The sequence below is a fragment of the Oryza brachyantha genome, chromosome 5, assembly GCF_000231095.2.
Source record: "Oryza brachyantha chromosome 5, ObraRS2, whole genome shotgun sequence".
NCBI lineage: Eukaryota > Viridiplantae > Streptophyta > Magnoliopsida > Poales > Poaceae > Oryza > Oryza brachyantha.
Genome location: NC_023167.2, coordinates 9,944,413 through 9,968,497, shown reverse-complemented (window position 1 = coordinate 9,968,497; position 24,085 = coordinate 9,944,413). Strand labels below are relative to the sequence as shown.

Below are 24,085 nucleotides of genomic sequence, written 5' to 3'. Positions count from 1 at the left end.
ATAGTACTACTAATGCACTACTAATTTGTTTGATTGATTAATCCCTAGCTAGAGCTAATTAATACTCGCTTCATATTTTTATGTATGACACTGTTGACTTTTAGAATCACGTTTGACCATTCATTTTATTCAAAATTTATATCCAAATATACAAAGTTATAATGCATAATTAAAGTTTCTATAATAATAAATCATATTATAACAAAATAATTAATAATTATATAATTTTTTTAATAAGACGAATGTTCAAACGTGTATCTAAAAGTTAACGGCGTCGTATAAAAAAATATGAAGGGAGTAGTACACGTGATCAAGAGTTTTATCACATCTTGCCTGCCTTATTAGTTAAAAAAAACTCGTATCTACAGGAAGCACGAGTCAATCCGACCATGCATCACATGCATGCATGCATATGGTGCATGCTGCAACCAATTAATCTTGCTGTCGATCGATTCGATCCTGGAAGGAAAAATTCGGACAGTAATTAATTTAATTGGTTGGTTTGTACTGATAAAGATTCTTCCTTAATTAGCTAATTGAGGCGGTGACTTTGATGATGCCCTTGTGTCCAATGGAAGCATCACCTGTGTCACCTTGTCTTTTGCTAATCTAATCTATATAATTAGCCGATTTCTGAACCGTACTGCTCCCCTTGTCTTGCAGCTGTCAGTGACAAGAGATTATATGGGAGAGAGAGCAGTATCGTCCAGGTTAAGTTAGGTTAACTTTTACCCTGCCTGTCGAGCTAGACTAATTAACTCTTGTTAGTTTCTTAATTACTAGTAAAATTAATTAATTAATTAACCTCTCCTCTCTCCTGGTCAGGGGGGCATCTCTTGAGAAGCTAACCAACAGCAGCAAGTGATTAATTACCCCCACCTTGCCTCGTGTCTCAACACCAGGCATGCCTTGTCGTCGTCGTCGTCGTCCTCCTGCGTTTCTACCCAATTTTACATGTATGTACATATGAGTCGTTGCTAGGTTATAAATATGGCTCGTTTCACAGTCCCCGGTCGATGACCGTCTTTGATTTCTTGCTAGCTAATTTGATCAAGATCTCGTGTATATTCTCGTCACTGTACACTGCTAGCTTCAGCTCAAGCTCAAGCGGCTACGCGTACGTACAGCTATCCCTTTGTATAGCAGTTGTCTCTTTGCTCGCCGGAGTGGTCTGCCGGCTGCCGGCGGCGAGAAACTGTGTGCAGCACATCATCGCGCGTATAGGGGGAGCTAGGGAGTTAGGCCGGGGATTGAGATGGGCGGCGGGTCGCCGTGCGCGTCGTGCAAGCTGCTGCGGCGGCGGTGCACCAAGGACTGCATATTCGCGCCCTTCTTCCCCGCCGACGACCCCCACAAGTTCGCCATCGTCCACAAGGTCTTCGGCGCCAGCAATGTCAGCAAGATGCTCCAGGTACGTAATAGTTAATGATTTCACATATCTGCATCGTCGTCGATCGATCGTCGCATTGCAAATGCATGCATGGCCACCAATGGCGGACGTTAATTTCTCGTGGTTGCGAATGCAGGAGCTGCCGGCGCAGCAGCGAGGCGACGCGGTGAGCAGCCTGGTGTACGAGGCGAACGCCCGCATGCGCGACCCGGTCTACGGCTGCGTCGGGGCCATCTCCTTCCTGCAGAACCAGGTCTCCCAGCTGCAGATGCAGCTCGCCGTCGCGCAGGCCGAGATCCTCTGCATCCAGATGCAGCAGCGCGACGGCGGTGGCCACCACCAGCTGGACGGCGCCTGCGTCGACGACCACCACCACCAACACCACCCGCTCTTAGACCACCACCAACACCACCAGCAGATGGCCGTCGACGCAGCCGACGCGGCGGCGTTCCTGGTGCAGAACGGCGGCGGCGGCGCAGGCCCGGCGCAGCTGATGAGCAGCTACGGCGGCGCGGCGGCCGCCGGCGGCGGCGTGGTGCACTACGCGGCGGCGCAGGAGCACCTCAAGAGGGAGTCGCTCTGGACGTAGCTCGCCATGGTCAACGACGTAACGTACGTACGTTAGCTTCTTGTCGTGTAGCCATGCCGTGCTAGCTAGCTAGGGCTTAGCTTAGTTTAATTAGCTAGGTAATTAATTCTGATGACTCTTTCTATTCTTCCTTTCTTTTCTCCTCTCCAGTTTCTTGCAGTAGCGTGCAGTGCTGTATTTGTGATCCAGATCGAAGTCGAACTAGCTGGAGATCAATATTTTCTATGTGATCATGTGTGTTTTCCATCGATCAGGATTCAGGATTCTCTGCAATGGAGGTACTAATGCAGACGATGAATAGTGATTTACATAGTGGACTTTTGGTAACCATTTGATTAAGATTAGGGATGAAAACGGTCGGATTGCAGAGAAATGGTAGAAAAAAAATCATATTTTCTGAATATAACTATTTAGTGGTAATATATGTCAATACCATCTTGATACATTTTTTTTAAAAAAATTTAAAAACATAAATAAATATTAGTTTTCAGAAATAATATCAGTATGGCCTGAAAATTTTCATATAATTTACATCTCTAATTAAGATCCAATGGTCCAGATTATGTGTTAAAGCAACCTTGCTACATTAAATTACAGTGTTGCATTTCCATTCTGTATATATCTACGTTGAGTTGGCGCTATTCGTTGCACTGATCTACTATGCTGCTCACGTGAATCTCTGTTTGCCATCGTTAATTTTTTTTTCTTCCTTTTCTCAGTTTATGCCCGAAATATATAGTGATATATATTCTCGTTCGTATAGAAACAATTTTAATCTAAGAAAGATAATATGACGAATTACCTATCACAGCCTAACCACATATTATATTGTTATTCTCGCGATAAAATGGGACAAAAATTAATTGTGAAACGGATGAAATCATAGTATACCCTAGATACGTAAAGTGACCAACACTGTATATAAAGTGTACAAGTGTGACCCTAGATCCTGTCACGCCCAGAAATTCCTCACATGAATTTCTGAACTTAATTGTGTATTAAATCCCTGTCCAGGACACAAAAAGACAATGTTGATTACATAACCATCGTTGTTAGAAACAACTAAAAATTACACTTATTCTAGCGGAAATGCAGCGGAAAGAAAAAAAAACAAAGGGGTAGACTAGCTCCAGCGGGTACGGCTCCAGTCCACAGGCAACGCTTCGATGGCGGAACAGCTCACTCCTGAGAGGCACCTCCATCGGACTCTGCTTCTAGCTCTGGGTTGGGAAAGTTAAGCAAGGCTGAGTACAAACCACCGTACTCAACAAGTAACACGGACAAGGGGGAAACAAATGATGCATAGGGATTAACAAGGACAGGCTAGGGTTAGTTGCAGTAAAGCGGCAATTTAAATAAATAACAGAGATTGAAAGAATAAAGGTAATTTAAATACAGAGAAGCATAAATAAGGTAAACAGTTGTAAAATACCACAACACTGTCCAACGTTACACCACGTTGCAACAGGCCCAACCACTACTCAACGTTACACCACGTTGCAGTAGTCCCGAGAGATAACCAATTTACTCAAGTTATTAGAGTTCACTAATCACAGTGAAGCTGGGAGTTCGCCCGTAACCGTGGGCACGGCTATTCGAATAGTTTATACTCTGATCAGAGGTGTACTACTGTACCCACAAGACACGACTCCACTACACTTGAACGTGCGCCGACATACCACCATGGTATACCGGAAAGGAGACCGTGATAGGACCCGTTACACAACCCTCCCTATTTAATCGTACCACACTTCAGGTTTCACCCCCTCCTTTACACCAAGTCGGGCAGTCCCCTCTTGTGCCTCGGTAGATCCGGAAGCAGGAGAAGCTTTCGTTACACCACGATTACCTGTCCATACTCCATCACGCCTACCCTTGCCTGGGTACGTCAAATAGTTCGAAGTCATGCTTCAAATCCCACCTTACCCATTTCGGCATGTGGTTAGCACTTAATTACTTCCAGGGTTTCCCGTGAACCGGTCCTTAATCGTCATGGGTGCGACTCTCAAAACCATGCACCCACAGCCCACCATTATCAATATTTTAGTTGACATTAACCCGAACCGGGTAGTGAATCAATGTCTCGGCTATTCAGAACTAAGCATAATTATATGTGAGCCCATGAGCTATTTATTCTAAGCATGGCTAAGCATTAACCTAGGCCTGACTCTAATCAAGTTACCCCTGGTCCAGCAATGAATAAAGTTGGATAAACAACGGCATAATAATAAGGTTTACCCGAAAATAACATAAAGTAAGTACTTTAATCAAAACAATGCATATTTGAAATAAACAAACGGGGAATTTGCAATAATGGGTTCAATATGTTCAAGGATGAGTGTCACTTGCCTTGCTCTGGCCCTTGGGGAACTTCGGCGACGATCTCGAAGTAAACCGGCTCTTCGGCGGGGTCCGAATCTAAGCGACAAAGCACAAAAATAAATAAAACAGGCACAAACTCTACTAAAACAGCAAAAGAAACTATTTTTAATGGATTCTTGATAATTTTATGAATTTAATGAAATTTGAATGGACCTAAACGGAGACTAGATGAATTACTTATGAATTTTAGAAGTTTTCTGGGTTTTTTAGCTAAACAGAAAAGTCCTAAATCAATTATTGCGCAATTAATGGGGCTGCTGACGTCAGCGAGGAGAGAGGAAACTGACGGCTGACAGGTGGGGACCACCTGTCGGTGAGAGAGAGAGGGAGAGAGGCGCTGACAGCTGGGCCTGGGAGGAGAGAGACGAGGCGGGCGCGGGGAGCGACTGACGAGTGGGTCCCACTCGTCAGCGAGAGAGGACAGAGAGGAGCGAGGCGCAGAGCGCGGCTCGGGTGGACGGCGGCGACCGGCGGGAGCGGCGGGCGACGCGGCGGCGGCGGCGCACGGCGACGGCGACGCGACGGCGACGGCGCGACGGCGACGACCGGCGAGCGGCGACGGCGCGACGGCGACGATGGCCGGGGCGGCGACGTACGGCGACGGTGGAAGGACAGCGGCGACAGCGACTGGCGAGCGGCGACGGCGCGGCACGCGCGGGCGCAAGGGACGGCGGCCAGACGTCGGCGACGCGGAGGCGACGACGACCACGGTGGCCGGCGGGAGCGGCGGGCTTCGGCCTCGTCCGGCGACGGCGTGCGACTCGGCGGCGGTCGGCCGGAAAGGGGGAGAAAGAGGGGAGGAGGGTGCGGAGGCTCACCGGCGGCGGCGAGGGCGCGGACGGGTCGGCGAGACCAAGGCGAAGGTGGCGACGCGGGCGGGAGCGGGAGATCGGCGGTGGCGGCGGAGATCGATTGGCGGCGGCGACGGGCGAGACGCGGCAGCGGCCGGGCGACGAGGGAACGCGCGGCGCCGAGGAGGCTCCCTGGTGACGGCGAGGGCGGCAACAAGTCGGCGACAGAGAGACGGAGGTGGTGACGCGGCTAGGCGGCGACGACCGGTGACTGGTGGCGAGATTGCGCGGCGGCGGCGAACGGCGGCAGCGCGGCGGCGACTTGAGCGACGATGGAAAACGAGTGACGGCGCGGCGACGGAGGGGATTTATAGGGTGGCGGCGACCGGCTAGGGCGGGCGGAGGTTGGAGACCGAGTCGGCGACGACGCGGTCTCGGCGGCGGCCGTTGCGGCGGCGGCGGTTGCGGCGCGGCGGCGACTCGGACTCGGCCGGCGCGGGCGCGGGCGCGGGCGGCCGAAACGGTCACTGACAGGTGGGCCCCACCTGTCAGTGGCGCGCGAGAGGGGAGGGAGCGGCGATGGACTTCGCGGTGCGGGCGACGGGCGAGCTGGGCCGAAACCGCGGCCCAGGCGGGGGCGCGCGCGGCGGCGGAGGGAGGCCGGTCGGCTGGGCCGGCCGGGGAGGAGGATGGGCCGGCTCGGCTGGGCCGGCCCGGGAAGAAAAAGAAAAAAGAAAAAGGAAAAAAAAGAGAGAGTGAGGAAAATTGGACTTCGGCCCAATTTGAGAAGGAAGGGAAAAAGAGAGGAAAAAGGAGGGAAAAAGGAAAACCCCACTTTTGCCGAGTTTTAAATTAATTTGTTTGGCCGAATTTTATTCTTCTGCAATTTGAATTTAAATCCTGTTAGTCGATTTGCGAGCCTCGATTTAAGTGAATTAATTCCTTTTAGAGGGATTTTTCCTGAGTTAATTAAGCCAATTGTTATTTACGGATTTATTTTTACAATTTAGGCTTAGGACGAAACTCCGGGTGTGACAGATCCCCTCGTGGAAATTAATGGAATATAAGAGAAATTAACTGGAAATTAATGGAATATAAGAGAAATTAATGCCGGAGTCCTTCCTTCCATTAATTCTATCTTAGAAGTTTCATCCAAAACTTAGTGAAACGGAGAGAGGTTGTTAACGCATGACAAATTGTTAATTCGATGGATTTGCTGTAATTAAAATGTGGATTAGGAAGGAGTATCATGCGTGCATGTGACGAATTAAGAGGTCGATCTCATCACACATGGAGTACTTGATTAAATTAGGACACTCTATTAATTAATTGTTTATCACATCTTCCTTATCAGACAAACAACTGTCCCCCACCCTAAAATCTCCAAATGGGTCGTCGTTCATACGTGTTGTTAAGACTGATCGAGTATATAATCTTGATTCGCCCTCATGCAAACCGTGCGGATCAGAGATTAGTTAGATATACCCAGTAATCTAGATTATAATAATCTCGATTGGAAAGAAATATGGCCTAAATATTTCACGTTGTTGACTTTTTTATACACGTTTGACTATTCATTTTATTCAAATATTTTGGGATGGAGGGAGTAATAACTAGGTAGGTAATGTTGGCTAGCCTATTTATTACGTACTCCATCCATGTTCTTTATATGATGTCGTTAACTTTTATATTTACATTTATAATAATTTGACTTCAGTATCCATATGTACACTAAATAATATAGGGATCAACTAATATGAGGATGCAAACAAATCTATCAAGAGAGAAATAGAAACAAATTTTTTATACACGCTCAGGCTCAGACTCCCAAGGTGGGACTTTATCAATACATATATGTTTTCTTTCCATATAAGACTTGGGATATATTATTCCTACCGACATAGGTACACGTACATGTGTGTCTCATATATGTTACACTTAAAAGTTGAAGGCCTAGAGATGTAAGCTTTTTCATATGAAAGAAGTATCTAACAGACCACACCTCATTTCAAATGTAGGATTACGAAAACGTACAAATAGATAAGATATAGGATAGAATTTATGTCCACTCAATTCTTACTGGAATTCCAAACATGAAAAGTTTTAAAGCCGTCTTTTAGTTGACACATGAGAAACACATAGAAATTTATAAATGTAAAAGAAAGCAAAAATACTAGCGGAGGGCAGTATGTTTGGACGGGAGCATCTTCATGCCAGCGGCATCACTCCTCCGTGCCGCCGCCGCTTCTCTTTACATTTTCGTTTTCGTATGGAATCATCAAATACCATGTAAGTGGTATAATCTAGTATCAAATGATATCAACTGATATTATCTACTACTCCCTCCGTTTTATAATATAAAATATTTAATTTTTTGCATGCAATGTTTGACCATTTGTCTTATTCAAAAAATTATAGAAATATCATTTATTTTGCTTGTGACTTACTTTATTATCAAAAAAAACTTTAAGCATGACTTATCATTTTTTATATTTGTACTAAATTTTAGAATAAGATGAATGATCAAATGTTAAAAAAAAGTCAAACATCTAATAATTTATTATGTTTGAATCGGATTCCGTTACACGGTCGGACTGAAAAGAAAAAGGAAATACAGAGGCAGAAACCCGGGCTTACCTTGCCACAAATGGGCCTTGTGGCATGGGCTTCTGTGGCCCGTGGAAAGCCCATCTCCTCCTCATCTGGCGTTGGCCCAACACCGGCCTCTCCCCGTCCGCCGCGGGGAAGGCCTCCGCCTCCGCCTCCGCCGCCGTCCCATGCACTTCTCGCCGCGCCGCCTCCTCCGCCGCCTCCGCGACATGCTCCCCGCCGCCGCCGCCCCCGCCTCCGCGACGGCCGAAGAAAACGACCAGCGGCCGTGGGACCCGCCCTTCGACGCGTCCGCGCCGGCGCCGCCCATCTCCTACCCCATCACCACCCTCCCGGCGCTCGCCTCCCGCGACTACCTCTCCGAGGCCCGCAACTTCCACCTCCCCTTCAACCGCGCCTCCGCGCCGGCGCTCGCCTCCTCGCCCTGGGCCGCCCCGCTCCCGTCCAGGCCCCGCATCCTCGCGTGCCACGACTTCTGCGGCGGGTACCGCGCCGACGCGGCGCCGCAGGGGGGCGCCGACCCGGGTGCCTACGCGCTCTGGCACTGGCACCTCATCGACGTCTTCGTCTACTTCTCCCACTACCTCGTCACGCTCCCGCCGCCGTGCTGGGTCAACGCCGGCCACCTCCATGGCGTGAAGGTGGGTGCCTCACCCTCCTCCAGCCCAGCTTCCAATTGATTGCATTGATCTTGTATCGGCTCAGCTGTACAACTCTTTCCGTCTTGGCCATTGCGAGCGTAGGTTTTGGGAACGTTCATCACGGAGTGGGAGAAAGGTGCAGAAATCTGCGAGGAGATGTTTGCCACCGAGGCTTCTGCCCAAATGTATGCCGAAAGACTCACAGAGCTGGCTGCTTACTTGGGCTTTGATGGCTGGCTGGTAACCATTTTCATGATATCTTGAGTTTGGTTTTGTGTTCTAAGTGATATTTTTTGAGGAAAAAATGCGATATAAAAACTGGGATTTGTTTGACGGCATCCTTTTAATCATCCATGTTGTTCTTGGATATTTGTCTGCTATTGATATTAAATCATCTTTCAGATCAATATCGAGGTTAAACTTGACATACGATTCATCGATAACCTGAAAGAGTTTATCAATCATCTAACCAAGACTATGCATGCTGCTGTTCCTGGATCATTAGTCATATGGTAGGGCTGACAACTTGATATTTCCTACTGTATTATAAGAAGGCCATGTAAAACTTCGTTTGATGTGTTGCTGTGTCGTTGACTTGGCTCTGCAGGTATGATGCAATTACTGTGAAAGGTGACCTTCGCTGGCAGAATAAGCTTAACCAGTATAACAAGCCATTCTTTGACTTGTGTGATGGACTGTTTAGCAATTATACTTGGATGGTAATCCTTTCTTTTCTTGTGTGCCTTCTGCAAACTCAAACTCTGGCCTGATGAAATTTGCTTAACTTCTCCAGAAAAAATATCCACAAGAATCAGCTGCAGTTGCTGGTGAAAGGAAGTATGATGTGTACATGGGTATTGATGTTTACGGACGAAATACTTTCGGTGGTGGTCAATGGAATGTATGTGAAAGGATCTCAACTTTTTGGTCACTCAAAGGGTCTAATATCACCAAAATAATTACATGCAATCTTAATAAAAAAGATGATGCATTCCTTTCTTTTTTTCTTTAAATTAAAATGGCAACAGAATTAGTGAAAGTCTTTTGATGTAACTATAACATTTTCTTGCAAAATCAGCTGTTAAATGAATGCCTATAACACAAGTGCTCATTTTTTTTTTTACCAGATCACATTACTTTATTGGCTTTACTTGAAAATTCGATGATTGCATGTACAGCTGTTAAATGACTTCTACACCAGAGCAGTAGATCATCCTTCTCTCTTTGACTTTTGTTTTCATGTAAAAATTGTAAATGAATTATATTCAGCTTCTCACCTTTTTATTTTTCTGCTTAACTACCTATTTTTCTAGACAAATGTTGCCCTTGATATACTCAAGAAAGATGATGTCTCAGCTGCCATATTTGCACCTGGGTGGGTGTATGAAACTAAGCAGCCACCTAACTTTCTGACTGCACAAAATCGGTATTGTAGTGCTGACTTCCTTCCTTTGCATATTCACATACATATGCTCTTTCTGGTAATTATTCACCAAAAACTGTGCAGTTGGTGGGGTCTCGTTGAAGAATCATGGGGTGTTCTTCAGAGTTATCCAAAACAGTTGCCTTTTTACTCTGATTTTGATCAGGTAGATTCTCAGCATCAACTCATTTGTATAGTGGATGAGTCAGTATATCCATATGTTTATTCCTTAAAGAGAAGACTTGGTGATGGTGTTGGTATACTCATCTTCTGTGGTCGGACTTGTCTAGATGTATCTTGTTTGTAGATTTTTTTTCTAATTATTGTCTGTCCATGTGTATATGGGGATGGCTGGTTGATATAAATAGTTAGTTTTTTATTTTAAGAGCATTAAATTTTTTACTGAATTAAGACCATTAATTTGTTATTTTGAGATTAGAATATATAATATACCTACCTATTTGGAAAAAGTTGCAGCCAGGGGCACTGTGCTATTATACTGAAAACCTTATAGTGATAATCTATGAAGATTAGGCATGTTATGTGACGTAGCAGCTGTCTGCAAAACCCTTACACTCATACATGTAATGTTTAATGCTAACTTATAGAAATAAATAACTATTTAAAGACTTTTCTAGTAATAACACTTTGGTGCTTATCATGAATTGTCCATCTTGAATAGCTTGTGTATGACTATTTTCATGCATTAAAATTCCATTATGCAAACTTTTGTAAGTGTTTTATGTTTTTCCCTCCATGTCACTTCTTTAGATTTTTTTTTGTCTCAAGCATCCATATTTTCGGTCACGTTTTCCTTTTTGTAATGTATTGGCTTCTGCGCATATTCTTTATTTCAGGGTCATGGTTACCAGGTGTCAATTGAAGGGCTCAAAGTCTCCAGTGCTCCATGGAACAATATTTCTTGCCAAAATTTTCAGGTAGAGTGCTATCAATTGGTCCTGTAGAATCGTCCCATCTGCATATTATTGTTTTTAATTTGTATTACACCCTAACATCCTATTGCTCTATCTAAACAATTCCATATATATTCCTATATTGTGTGATTGGCAGTTACCTATTTGACTTATATTGATGATGAATTTGGTATGTTTTCATCCAAAAAAGGTTATATTATGATGCTAAAACTTCTCTTTTGATTGCATCACTGTCATTTATTTGTCTAAACTATGATGCTCTCCCAGGAAATTTCACTTCTCTCAACTTATTCATGTTATTGTGAATTATTTTTCAGCCTATGCTTAAATACGCTATAGATCAAGGTCTGCACACTGTTATCAAGTAAGCACATTTTTAGTTTAACATGTATTAGGGCACACAATAGCCCATTTAGCTTGTTACTGACTACTAGCCTATGTTGCATCATTTGCTTATGAGGTTGTACAGGAGAGGGAAGATGGAGCTTATTGCTTGCATGAGTAGCAATGTAACTCTTTGGTTAAGACATGAATAACAACATAACCAATATTGAAGGATGAACTTGTTAGAGAACATCATGTTTTGTTTGATTGTTTCTTGGAGAATGTGCAGCAATTTATTAATTATGGGGCCCTTTAGTGATTATATTCTCTTCCCTCTAGTAATGTGTTATTGGGTGAATTATCTTGTCTTGATTTCTTATAGTGTGCTCCATCATATTTTCTAATATTTGTTCTTGGAAAGAGAATCGGATTAAAACTTATTTGATAACCAGTCTTGTTATCTTCCTGCATTTTGATTTGCTTATCTTCTATGGCTTTATTATTTGAAAATGAAACCTCTCTAGGTTCATACCTCTCTAGGTTCATAATAAACAAAAAATCAGTATAACATTAGACAAATGTTAGGCTTTTTGTGCATGCCATAATGATATCACAAAATATGAATGAGTTCAATATCATTTGCTGTCTAAACATAATATTTCACACCAAAAGAAAAATGGAAGAATGTCATGTTCACATACCCCTCTTGGGGGTTGAGGCTGCAGGTGCTGGTGTCTTGCAGTTTTTCTCTTTAGGGGCTGATTTAGTTCCCCCCTTAAAATGAATGGCAAAGCTCTTGTGCCCTTAGTCCCTTACTATGTAAACAGAAGGAGAGGAAAAAGTCCATTCTACACTGGGCTCAAGAAGTCTAGAAATCAACCTGGAATCAATCATAGTCTCCTTGTGAAATTGGCACTGATGATAGCTATTGGACAAAATAGTTTAGTTTCAGAGTTACTTTTGAGATCCGGAGGACTTTAATATACTTGAAAGTTGAGTATCAATTTTGTGGAGACCATCTTAAAAGTTAAAAAGGAAGAGAAGCAACCATAGTAACACAATAACACTATTCTCCATATGCTCCAATGATACTGCTTGGATAGTAATATCTTCTTTTCTGGACAAGTGGCTATTAGTGATTTCTAGTGCTACTTGAAATTTCGCTTCCTTTGTGAAATTGACAAGGCAGCAAGCCAATTTTATATCTCTCTGCACTCCATCTAATTGTATGTAGCAGTTCTCTTTTCTGATTTATAATAAAATAGTTTCCACTTGATTCATAGTTTCGAGGATGAACCATACAGTGGAGGGAACTGTGTAACAATTAAAGGAAGTCTCCAGCAGAACGAGATTTTCTCAGAACAGCTTTTTAATGGGGGGCTTTCCATGGATGGTGGATCTCTACATGTGTTTTATTCAGTAAGAAATCTGTCTTTTCATTTATACTATACTCCCTCCATCCCAAAAAGACACATTTTTTTTGGTTTTTGTGTCCAGCATTTGACCATCTATCTTATTTAAAAAATTTATAAATAAATTTAAAAAAAATAGTCACACATAAAGTGCTATTCATGTTTTATCATCTAATAAAAATAAAATTATTAATCATAAAAAAGTTTAAATAAGACGAAGAGTCAAACATTGTATCTAGAAACTGAAAAATTGGGTAATTTTGGGACGGGGGAGTACCATTTAACTTCCACCTCTATCTGAGCCACATGTTCACATAATTTTCTGGAAACACATATGCAAGTGGTGACATTTCTGTTTAGCGATTGTCTATTCTCTGAAAGAACAATACATGTGCAGCTGTACCTTGGCACTCTATTTCTTTTTAGTTAGTGTGCATATTCCTCTTCTGTCAAATGATCTTTCCTTTGGACTGATTTAGGTAAAAGCTGATGCACGCTCTGGTTTAGGATTGACCCTGGATTTGTCACACAGAAACAAGGAGAACAGCTCCATTCTTATTGCAGACGACACAGAAGCATTCACAAGAAAGGAACAACACCGAAAATATGGCTCATACGTTAAAGCTGATAAGGCGGATCCACACATTCCAGCTGGCCAAAATTGGGTCATCTACAAAGCAACAATCCATCCCAGTACCAGCTTCACATTAACTGGAATCAATGTAGTCAGCACAATCAAAACCACTGGCAGATTTGATCCGGAAACAGATGGAGAGGGAAGCTCAGAAGCAGGTGCAAACAGGTCATTGCATTACCATGCATCGCTTGGCCATATTAGCATCCGGAATACTGAAAAAACAGAGTTCCCTCCAGCAAAATCATGGGTGACAGAAGGCGAGAACATTGCATGGTCGAATAGTACAGACAGTTCTAAACTTGTAAGCCTGAAAATCAGTTGGAAGCTGAATAATGAACAACAGGCATCATTCATGAGGTACAATGTCTATGTTGAGAAGTTAACGGCAGGTTCAAATGCTAAGGCTTCCAGAATTTTTCTTGGAGTTGCCAGCGTCCAAGGCTTCTATGTATCTGACCTACAGGTCCCTAACGAAGTCAGTGGTCTGAAATTTGTCATTCAACCGTGTGGGCTTGATGGGAGTTGCCAAGAACTGGGCGAGTGCCCAAAGTTTCTTTTGGTTCCAGTTGATTCTGCCGTGTAGCATTTTCTGCCTACCTATTTGTTTCCACTCATGTATGCTTTCAAACTACTGTATGTTTCAAAAGAATAAATTTCGTTCCAGGCATGAACATGTATGACGGGTACAACTACAACCTAGTACAGGTTTATGCAAAACAAATGCAAAATTTCCGGACACTGAACTAGCTTAGTAGATGCAGACAAGGGCCAAACAGGTGATGGGTCTACATGGATGAATTGTTCCTGACAAACATAAATCACCATTCGAATGTAAAAGCCAAATGTATCATAGGAAATGAGCAAATTATTTTTGCATACAAACATCAATTTTCACAGTGTCCCAAAATGAAGGGTTTAAGGTTTACACTGCTCCGTTCAAAAAAGACTTTATCTGTGGTCTTCTTTGTTTCTTATAAAGATTTCATTTTTAAGCAATCATTGTACTGGGGTTTCGTAAAGTGGGGATAGATGACTTACAATTGTAAAAGTAAAAAATAATTGCATCGAAGTTTGAAAAGTGGACACTTTAGCCTTTGTGTTTTCAGAGCAAGTTTTATAATAGAGGTGGACGTCGTCTAAACTTATTCATATAGAAAACTCATTAATTAAGAGGTGATATATGAACATATCATCTTTACGTTACTCGCTACCTCTAGTGCACTAATTTTAACCATTAATTAGTCAACTTATTTTTTTTCTCTTTCCCTTTTTTTCTTGAAGATTGTGCGGAGTGGCTCATTCTCTCTCATCTACTCTCCACCTCATGATTTAATCCTAAACTACAGTCGTGTTCGGTAGTTAGTTAGGATTAAACTACAGTCGTGTTCGGTAGTTAGTTAGTTAACCAGCATGAAAAACGTAGTAATAGATTAGTATATGATTAATTAATTATTAGTTATAATAAATTAAAAATGGATTAATATGATTTTTTAAAACAACTTTTCTATAAAATATTTTCACAAAAAACGCATCATTTAACAATTCGGAAAGTGTGCGCGTGAAAAACGAGAGAATTTGGATTAGATTTAGGGGAGAAAGAAGGGGGCCTACACTTTAGGATTTATGTCAATAGGTTAATATACTTACTCTTATATTGGTATATGTAAAGTAGGCTAAAAATGATTTTTTTTGGATGGATGAATTATATAACAAGCACGATACATGTTTGAGGTAGTACCTTCCACAAACCTTAGCAAGCATGTCCTCCCTCTTTTTTTCATATTATAAGATGATTTGGCTCTATTTAGACTCGTTTTATGGATCAATAAATATGTTTTTATATATATTCATATTTATTAACACCAGTATGAATCTAGTAAGGATAAAAAAATCTTATGACGTACAATAGAAATAATAAATGATAGGATAATATATTATAAAGCATTACACAACCATAACATAAAAATCACCAACGCACCTGTGATGTACTGGTAGAGTCGTGAGTACATGACTTCTTCATCAATCAGGTTTGAATTCCATGGTGCCCGTGAATATTATATACTCAGACGTGCATATATTTAATTCAAATTTAATGGTGCTAGAGATTTCCTGCTGGTCAAAGCACTTACGGTGTGTAAGCGTATATGTAGTAGTGTGTCTTTCGTATAATTAGAAAAAATGATGTCTTTAATACAAGTGTGTGTACACATACATACACCATGCAACGGAAAGAAAATAGAAAAACGGCCTGCCTTGAAATAGTCACTCTCCCCTTGCTTATTGTCGCCATGGATAGATGGATTACTCTTCTTGCTTACATTGTCTTACTATACCTGCCCTAAAACCAAACCATTTAGGAGATCGACAATCACGAGCAAATAAGCACAAAAATTTTAAGATGCTTTGAAACACTTGTGGGTCATGACAATCAATATTATGGCAATACAATTAATCAGTTAAATAGTAGTAGGTCATAACCGATGTGACAATTGATAGTACATGTTGCAGAGGGAATTCATCTCACTAATTACATCACATTTTTCATGCCAGGTACGAGCTTAGAACTTGTCTATGGTGATACCATCTCTGACCACCTCATATGCGTCGCGGCTGCGGGTCTTCTTCACGCCAGCAGTGAAATGAACCTTCGACCCCTCGGTCTTGATGGCAGTCACCTTGGTCCAAACGAGCACTTTCGTCTTCAGGCCCTCGATGTCAGAGAGCTTTCCCTTCTCCAAGTAGCCGGTCACACAGGTAAAGAATCGCAGAACTGACGAATCCTTGTATCCAACGTCGCAGGTTGAAGGGATGTACACTGTAAGCTTCTTTGTCTCCTCGTTGAACTCATAGTTAGTAGCATCCCTTGGGAAGAGGCCTGCGGGCATGTCATATTCCTTGAGAAGGTCTGGCAATGCTTTCTGCATCTTCCCTGAGACCAATACATGTTATAAGCACAGATAAGTGTATGAGGGGAAAAAAAATGTGATAAACATAATTAAAAGAATGGCTTGCATGCCTTCAGCATGGAATGTGTAGGTAACATGCATGGATGCCATCTTTAACTTTTGTATCTACCGCTGCCCATAACAATATTATTGGAGTTGCCTCACGAGTGATCAAATTTGTTGCATCCAGTTGATGGGATGCAACAGCCGTTTGAGTAAAGAAATAAAGGAAAACAACTAGATATAGAAAAGTGTAAGTTGTATTTTTCTCCTTCTATTGCTCTAAAAACCAGATATTAGCGTATAACCGGTCTCATCTGTATGTTTATGTCTACTATAAAGCATATTGGGGGGTCCATCTATTTGATATATCATATTTTTGTAAAGCTGGACATTGGTGTGTATTGATGGATGTCCATCAGTTTACATGAACCATAAAATACGTTTGTGTCTAGTATAAAGCATATTGGATGGTGCGGCTATTTGCTATATCACATTTTTGTTAGATATTTTATAATTCGGAATACAAATGGTACCTTTGATTTTGTTCACCATCCATTTAGCTCCAGATCCAATGCTAGTGGAGATTGACTGTATTCAACATGTAAACAGTAATGTTAGAACTTACAACTACACATTGAAGATTTGGCTTATCCCTAGCAGAATCTGGAAGTCAGATAGCGAAACACCATAACTTGCCAAAAATGTTATATGCACCACATTTATGATTATAGTAACAGATATCAGAAGAAAGACATTAAATATATGGTATTCCAGAAATAGAAATCCTGACATGCTTCATGTAACTAATAAATGCCAGATAGAAATGACATGCTTCATGTAGCGAGCGTGATTGTTAATAACAGATACGCTGGTTCACAATGCTTTAGCTCAGTTCATTTTGCATGCTCCGGTAAGATTCAAGAATCAAGAATGTGCAATCTAACCAAAAGAAACAAAAAAGATTAAGGCACTCCGATTATGCAATATGTTTTAACTCTTAAGCCAGGTGTAAAATTCATCACATAAAAAATAAGCACAAAAGACTAGCTATTGAATTTGCAGCACAATTGACCAAGGGCCTGCATAGTCTCTCATCGGTGATGGATCTAGAGCATACCAAAATATTCTCCCCCACCCTTTCTACCAGCTAATATGCAGCAACGACCCTTGTATTTTCAAAAATCAAGACTCAGGAGTCCGGAAAAACTAATTTCCTCCAGAATCACCGATTCCCATATAGATATAACAGCAATTGCATACTTCACAAACACCTACAACATTGTAAACATAATCAAATAATCATATCCACTTCACATTCATTCAACATGGACTTGGATGTGATTCTTTCATTGCTGGATATTCAACTTTTTCATTAGATAACATGTAGTTACTCAAAAGTCTAGCCTCTGACTAGTCATCATAGTGCTATTTTATACTAAAAAAATGAACTATGCAATTATAGCTGATGGCCAAGGGCAGTTCGAGAAATATATAACCAATGTTTTATTTTTTTTGGATTGCACACGACAATAACATTAGTAAATTTCTAATGAAATATTCTTTCATAATGTGAAACTTCAGTAACTTCCAAATTATATTTAAGAACTAGCAAATCATGACCAAAGATGGGTTTTTAGACCATGGATAATTGCAGCTCAAAGAGACAGAGGTATATATATATGGAGGAGAGATAGTATCTAAATAGAATCTCTTAACATGTTCAAATGTATTCCTGTACTTGGATTATTTCATTTATTTATTGATGGTTTACGATTAATAAGTCCATCTTCTGACAGGCGAAGTTTTAAGATGTCCCTCTATTCTGCTGTATTACCTGTGTCAAAGTCAATAAATAATCATGCCAAAGTTCTAGACATCTGAAATACTTTTCAATGCAAAGAACAAAAAGTTACTAGTACTTGATTCTAGTTTTGATGTAAGAAAGTATTTAATATTTTTGTTTGTTATGTCGATCTTGCAAGGCCAATTTATATAGATCTATGAGAGGATATACTGGGCACAATTTATATGTTAGTAACCAATTGAGTACAAATATTATGAAGAAGAATCAGGTAGTGTGCATCCTATGTTTCTTGTTTTTGCCATGTTTCCCTTGATTCTGTTAAACATACTAACAGGAAACAGATGAAGGGAGGAGCACACACGTTTAAATACTATAGTCACCTACTAAATCCAGGTAAAATATCAATATCAGCTACTAGATATAATTCATAACATGGTACAGTTTACTATTTTCTTTTTCTTGTACAACTCTTGATTTCATGTACAGTTGTCTGCAGTCTTTCAACGCATATGTACAATTACTGGACTTTGACTTATTTTTCCTCTTTTTTTGCTGACTTTGACTGAATGTTTCAACTAAGAAATTCTCAAAAGAAATCTTATGTCATCAGGTAGAGTGATTACTCTTCAAAAATGGATTAGGGATATTCTCTTCGATAAATGACCAACTAAGACCTAATCTAATACGGAAAGATGCCCTTATATTTTGCATAGAGCATCAAGCATTAGAGCATCCCCAACAACTTATCCAAATTTAGTTATCTATATCTTCATTTAGATGATCATTTAAAATAATTTTATCATTTATATCTCTACTCTAGTAGATCATCCATATATAACATCCTTCCTATTTCTTTGGAGGATGGATTCTTTGGAGGATGGAGACATCCAAATATAGAGTTTCTCTCTCATAATATGGATGAGATCTAACAATAAAAATAGAAGATGGGATAGATATTCTGTTGGAGCTTATTTTTTTATCTCTATTTTCAGGATAGATGAACTGTTAGGATGCTCCTATGCGCCACAGTGACTAAAAGGAATTCATAATCATCAAGACATCCACGGCCTGCACGGCGACGATCTCTAACAACCACAGCCTTGGTTTCCTCTCACTAAAAGCTGCACTACAATCGACGAACCCCCGTCGGCAATCTTTGCCGGTAGATCCCATCAATCCTCTCCACACATTGGACACCAAACACTACACGCGAATCCATCCATCCGGACCACCACCCCCATTAGCCGACGACCAATGCAGACGAGAATCCAACCAAGAGAAGATCTTGTGGGGGGAAAAGGGAAAAGGATCCGAGTAGCAGCAGCAGCAGCAGTAGATTACGCTGAGGTCGTCGCCGATGGAGTCGATCTCCTTGCTCGCCCTCTTGCTGAACCAGTAGCTCCCCACCTTGTTCAGCACCTGGTCCATCTCTCCCTCCTCCCCGGAATCCGCCGCCTCGGCCCTTGCTCCACTCGCTCCTCGAATCGAACCAAATTTGGAGGCGGATCGAATTGGGGGGAGACGAGAAGGGGAAGCGCTCCTGCTGCCTCACCCGCTCGAGTGAGCCGTGCGGCGGGGTGCACTGCGCGTGCGCCCGGTGTATGGACCCGGGGGGGCATCTCGTCCGCTCGTCGGTGCCTCGAGATTCGTGACGCCGGCGGTGGTTCGTGGGCCGGGTCTACCTGCCCACGGATTCGAGGCCAGCTGATGATTTGCGCCGCACGGGAGAGGGGGGAGACGAGAGTGACGTGGCATCTTTTCTTTTTTTTTGTTTTAATTTAATAGGATAGTGACGTGGCGTCTGCTCTCTCGAGGGGATAGCTGGGCTTTGGGCTTTCAAAGGCCACGGCCCAGAAAGGCCCATCGGTGGGGCACCCGTATATAAGGCGGCTGGAACGCAAACCCTAGCGCCCGAGGTGGAGGAGTGCAGTGCGAAGCGAAGCCGCCCCGCCGCCGCCGCCCTGCGCTGCACGGTGCTAGCTCGCCGCCGGCCGTCTCGCGCGAAGAAACGTTGCAAGGTAAAAGGAAAGCTCTGCGCTCTCTTGTGCTAGTCTTGCGGATGAGTCCGTGTTTGCCGTCTCGACGTATTCGCGCGAGACATGAAAATTCCCATCACCCGTTTCTTGGATAGACGATGGATGCGCCTACTAGTGCACGGTCTGTGTTGGGATGGTGCCAGGCGTACGTCGATTTGCTTCCTGCGCTCATGGCTGTGGATTGCGTAGGCTGTGCGAGAGGAGTATTTCTTTGTTTGTTTGTAGCTTGCGAAGAATTAGTTGAAGTGGTGGTACATTTGCTAAGGGCATCCTAGAATTGGGACCCCAAAAGGTGGCAACATCAGTTTGCATATGTGGATGGCTGCCATTAGTACTCCCTCTTATAAGATTTTCCGTGTTTGCCTAGATTCATCCAAATATATATTTTGTATATGGATCTATATTCATTAGCATACAGAAAGTCGGAGCGGATACTAGTTAAATGGGATGGCTGTTGGTAAATTTGTTACTACTGCATATCAGTATTCTTTAAAGGGAAACCATCAACTGTGGGTGCTAGGTGAACGCAAAAGATGCACCTTTTTCAGCTAACATTCCAGGAAACTTTTGAAAATTGGCTCCTTACAAATTTGCATTGTGGTATCCTATTTCACTTGCTGTTTATATGATGTTAGTCATTCAAATGATTAGAATTGTATTTTTAGTATAGTTTGGGCCAGATATTGATTTTCAATTAACCATAGAGTTATCAGAAGATGTATACCGCAAGGAGGAAGATCCAGAAGGACAAGGGTCTGGAGCCAACTGAGTTTGAGGACACTGTTGCTCAGGTTTTTTTTCTTTGAGAAACTTGGTTTGAGTGCCCTATTTTACCTTTTGAAGTCTGGAGTCTTAATTTTCTGTGGTGGTCAGGCATTTTTCGACCTTGAGAATGCGAATCAGGAGCTGAAGAGTGAGTTGAAGGACCTTTACATCAATGGAGCAGTGTATGTGCTTTGCCACAAGTTTATTTGACAATTTTGTGTGAGATTTGTGTAATTTAAGTTTATTTTAAAAAAAACTTGTCCGTTACCGTCCTGGTTGCAGTCAGATGGATATAGCTGGAAACAGGAAGGCTGTTGTGATTCATGTTCCATACAGGCTGCGTAAGGCGTATAAGAAGATCCATGTGAGGCTTGTTAGGGAACTTGAGAAGAAGTTCAGTGGGAAGGTGAGATTATGAATAATAATCCATTATTTGCAGCACTTAATTTGTACAACTATTTCCATTTCTAACATATCATGTGCTGAGCATTTCACTTAGAAAATTAAAAAGTCTGTTCATTTGTCATACGTATTGATGCAGTTTCCTGGACAAATCTCACAATAAGTCAGCACAGTAGGCACTTGCTTTATCCTGGTAAAAAGTACAAAATACAAAAGGAAAAAGCCTATACTTTTCATGTGATTTAGTCTATGCTTAATAGTTAAGACAACATTTTCTATCCAGTATTGAAGTTGAGGAATGAAAAGTAAAACATATAAATTGTTGAGGGACCAAATATATGTTTCTTCAAAATAATATCATTAGAATCAGACAAGAGAACTGCACAAAGGTAAAGGAAACTTCATGCCAGCTGCTGGTTGGTGTACATGGATTGATAACTTAGGTACTCTGCTGTGTAATAAAAAATTTGTGCCAAAGAACCTAACTTCCAACTTTTGTTTCTTATGAAAAGAAACATGTGGGACTTGCTCAAGCATAACTGCTCAGTAAAAAAATTTATTCACCTGTTACTGACTGCAAATTTGTTGTCTAAATAAAGATGTCTATCAAGAAGTGCTAACCTATTAACAGACTTGGGCCGTGTTCGTTTGTACCTCTTAACAACTCAGATTCTCTCGTTTTTCGCGCGCACACTTCTTGAACGGCTAAACGGTGGGTTTTTTGTAAAAAATTTCTATAGGAAAGTTGCTTTAAAAAAATCATATTAATCTAATAATTAATAATTAATAATTAATTAATCATGTACTAATCTATTACTATGGTTTCCGCGCTGGCTAATAACTCAAGTGCTGAACGCGGCCTTGGAGGTTCTGCCAATTATATTCAGAGCTTTATACTTGTGCAAGTGTTTGCCTCGAAGTTAATCCTTGTGCAAGAATAGTTCTTGTAGCTTTCTTATTTATTTATTTTCTGGTAACACTGTTGCTGAACTTTCTTGACTAAATGTTTTTTGAATGCCAATTTGATATAGGATGTGGTTCTGATTGCAACTAGAAGAATAGTGAGGCCCCCGAAGAAAGGATCAGCTGTTGTTCGTCCTCGTACCCGCACACTTACTGCTGTTCATGATGGCATTTTGGAGGATGTTGTGTATCCAGCAGAGATTGTTGGGAAGCGTGTGAGATACCACTTGGATGGCAGAAAAATCATGAAGGTTTGTGCTTATGTTATGAACCAATAGATTTGCTGTTAGACACTAGTTTTTCTGAAGTCCGGATATGTGGCAGTTTATTGTTTGCCTCGTTTCGCGTTACTGCATATTATCTATCAAACATTTCTAGTCCATTTTTAGTTGGTGACTCTTTGTATAAGAAATCAATCTTACTTTAAGTAGTAGTTAAATGAAACATTTTTTTCTTAAGAAATGCATATATGTGTTTCTCAAAACAGTATTTCCTTTGCACCTGATATTTTAGATTGCAGTGTTTTCTAAGTATGATGGATAACTGATTTGTGCTCTTTTCTAAGTGTTTTCTAAGTATGATGGTTATTACGAAAGCCTATTCATTCAATTGGTCCTATACCGACAAGTATTTGTATTTTGTGATTCTTATTAATAGTCGTGATCAAATACTCGATATCGATATCGGCTGGCTTATTTTACCTCTGCTGTATCTCAAGCACAATTATGTTGGTTAAATGATTTTGGATTGATGTCTTGCTGAATTCAGCAATACTGATTGTGTCTAATCTTGTGCTGCAGATTTTCCTGGACCCGAAGGAGCGCAACAACACCGAGTACAAGCTCGACACTTTCAGCTCAGTCTACAGGAGGCTCTGTGGGAAGGATGTTGTGTTTGACTACCCCATGTCCGAGAGCGCGTAAAGCACGTCATAGTTAGTCTGAATGGCTATCCTAGTCCTCAAATCAAATGCTACTCTTCCTAAAACAGATTGCACTGTGGTTAAATGCTAAAAGTTTTGACAGTCCTGTGATCTGCATATCTGGTTGCTAGAACTGATTTAAAATTTCTCAGGTGTTCCCGACTACAGCTGAAGACTTGTTGCTCTGTTCACTGGTAGTATATTTTAACGTGCAAATAATCGCGTTTCAGATGTGTCATTGTTGATTAATGCTGCGTGCTGCCCGTGCTTTGAGAGGGTAAGTCCAGGGTTTTGGGTGCGCTTTGAAAGGCTTCGGTGGCATTTTTTGTTGTGATTGTTAAAACGTTGGGTCTCTTCAAAGAAAAGAAAAGTAAGAATTTTCTAAAGAAAGGTGGAAGGTGGGTAAATGTTGGGTTCGGTTTTTACTGAATCTAGACTCGCAGCGATGATGATGAAAGTGACAAGCCAGATGTAGACTCATAGAACGTTCTATGAAATTAACAAATCAAAATTGGTTGGACTCCCTTTCGAGTTTCGATGATGCTAATGCTGCGAAATTAGGTTAGCCATACCCACACTGTTTGAAAAGTATGGACAATTTCATTGCCTTGTGTTTGCTCCACGCTGGATCGTTAGTCTTATTTAAAAATCTACATAATTATTAATTATTTAATTATAGTTTGTTTCGTTATTACTTTAATCATGCTTATAATTTGATAAATTTGCAACAAAAAAAAAGAACCTTAGAAATGGTAAAATGTGAATCATAAAGTTAAAAGAGTCAAATAAAAAAAGGCAAAATTTGCTATAGGGCATCTAAAAAACACATACTTTTTTTTTATAAAACACGTGAGAAAATTGTCAAAATGTTAAGAATGCCCTGGGTGGCCATCATATTATCCTGACTCGCTCACTGCCTCTATAATATTTTTTATTATATTTAAATTTATTTATAAATTAATAAGTGTGTTTTATGCGAGTGTCCAAATTGTTAGCAAAGATCATGATATCCTCTAACTCTACAGAGCTAACACTAATTACTCTCTTCGATTTATTTTTATTGATGCAATTTGATTTTTATCAAATATATAAAATTATAAACCATACTTTA

The 24,085-nt window shown here is 41.3% G+C and overlaps 4 protein-coding genes across 5 annotated transcripts; 3 read left to right on the top strand and 1 right to left on the bottom strand.

Annotated features, from left to right (window-relative positions):
* Positions 1 to 1,255: 1,255 nt before the first annotated feature.
* Positions 1,256 to 1,979, top strand: LOC107304184 (LOB domain-containing protein 12). Its single transcript, XM_015837071.2, has 2 exons — positions 1,256 to 1,411; positions 1,527 to 1,979. Exons 1-2 carry the CDS (start codon positions 1,256 to 1,258, stop codon positions 1,977 to 1,979), a joined length of 609 nt encoding a protein of 202 aa, XP_015692557.2.
* A 5,950-nt stretch (positions 1,980 to 7,929) lies between these two features.
* Positions 7,930 to 14,064, top strand: LOC102704525 (cytosolic endo-beta-N-acetylglucosaminidase 1-like). Its single transcript, XM_015837070.2, has 11 exons — positions 7,930 to 8,403; positions 8,506 to 8,643; positions 8,806 to 8,915; positions 9,011 to 9,122; positions 9,197 to 9,304; positions 9,717 to 9,829; positions 9,911 to 9,992; positions 10,684 to 10,764; positions 11,079 to 11,125; positions 12,369 to 12,504; positions 12,977 to 14,064. The coding sequence occupies exons 1-11, from the start codon at positions 7,930 to 7,932 to the stop codon at positions 13,715 to 13,717; spliced, it is 2,142 nt and encodes a 713-aa protein (XP_015692556.2). The 3' UTR covers positions 13,718 to 14,064.
* A 1,434-nt stretch (positions 14,065 to 15,498) lies between these two features.
* On the bottom strand, positions 15,499 to 19,434 carry LOC102716130 (uncharacterized protein At5g01610-like). Its single transcript, XM_006654216.3, has 3 exons — positions 19,228 to 19,434; positions 16,616 to 16,670; positions 15,499 to 16,063 (listed from the first exon to the last, which is right to left on the bottom strand). Exons 1-3 carry the CDS (start codon positions 19,312 to 19,314, stop codon positions 15,693 to 15,695), a joined length of 513 nt encoding a protein of 170 aa, XP_006654279.1. The 5' UTR covers positions 19,315 to 19,434; the 3' UTR covers positions 15,499 to 15,692.
* A 349-nt stretch (positions 19,435 to 19,783) lies between these two features.
* On the top strand, positions 19,784 to 23,205 carry LOC102715662 (40S ribosomal protein S7). 2 transcript variants are annotated; one of them, XM_006654215.2, is made up of 6 exons: positions 19,784 to 19,904; positions 20,636 to 20,713; positions 20,796 to 20,869; positions 20,970 to 21,093; positions 22,121 to 22,303; positions 22,853 to 23,205. In XM_006654215.2, the coding sequence occupies exons 2-6, from the start codon at positions 20,639 to 20,641 to the stop codon at positions 22,973 to 22,975; spliced, it is 579 nt and encodes a 192-aa protein (XP_006654278.1). In that variant the 5' UTR covers positions 19,784 to 19,904; positions 20,636 to 20,638; the 3' UTR covers positions 22,976 to 23,205. The 2 variants fall into 2 exon arrangements, with proteins under 2 accessions (XP_006654278.1, XP_006654277.1); XM_006654214.2 differs by having other exon boundaries at positions 20,627 to 20,713.
* The last annotated feature ends 880 nt before the right edge of the window (positions 23,206 to 24,085 follow it).

Bases quoted from the DNA above. Each gene is read 5' to 3' on its own strand.
- LOC102715662 (XM_006654215.2), top strand. From the start codon at position 20,639: ATGTATACCGCAAGGAGGAAGATCCAGAAGGACAAGGGTCTGGAGCCA. The intron at 20,714-20,795 runs GTTTTTTTTCTT...TGTGGTGGTCAG, and splicing joins TTGAGGACACTGTTGCTCAG to GCATTTTTCGACCTTGAGAA. The intron at 20,870-20,969 runs GTATGTGCTTTG...TCCTGGTTGCAG, and splicing joins CTTTACATCAATGGAGCAGT to TCAGATGGATATAGCTGGAA.
- LOC107304184 (XM_015837071.2), top strand. From the start codon at position 1,256: ATGGGCGGCGGGTCGCCGTGCGCGTCGTGCAAGCTGCTGCGGCGGCGG. The intron at 1,412-1,526 runs GTACGTAATAGT...TTGCGAATGCAG, and splicing joins ATGTCAGCAAGATGCTCCAG to GAGCTGCCGGCGCAGCAGCG.
- LOC102704525 (XM_015837070.2), top strand. From the start codon at position 7,930: ATGCACTTCTCGCCGCGCCGCCTCCTCCGCCGCCTCCGCGACATGCTC. The intron at 8,404-8,505 runs GTGGGTGCCTCA...TTGCGAGCGTAG, and splicing joins GCCACCTCCATGGCGTGAAG to GTTTTGGGAACGTTCATCAC. The intron at 12,505-12,976 runs GTAAGAAATCTG...GGACTGATTTAG, and splicing joins CTCTACATGTGTTTTATTCA to GTAAAAGCTGATGCACGCTC.
- LOC102716130 (XM_006654216.3), bottom strand. From the start codon at position 19,314: ATGGACCAGGTGCTGAACAAGGTGGGGAGCTACTGGTTCAGCAAGAGG. The intron at 16,671-19,227 runs GTAATCTACTGC...TGTTGAATACAG, and splicing joins CCATCGGCGACGACCTCAGC to TCAATCTCCACTAGCATTGG. The intron at 16,064-16,615 runs GTACCATTTGTA...TATTGGTCTCAG, and splicing joins GATGGTGAACAAAATCAAAG to GGAAGATGCAGAAAGCATTG.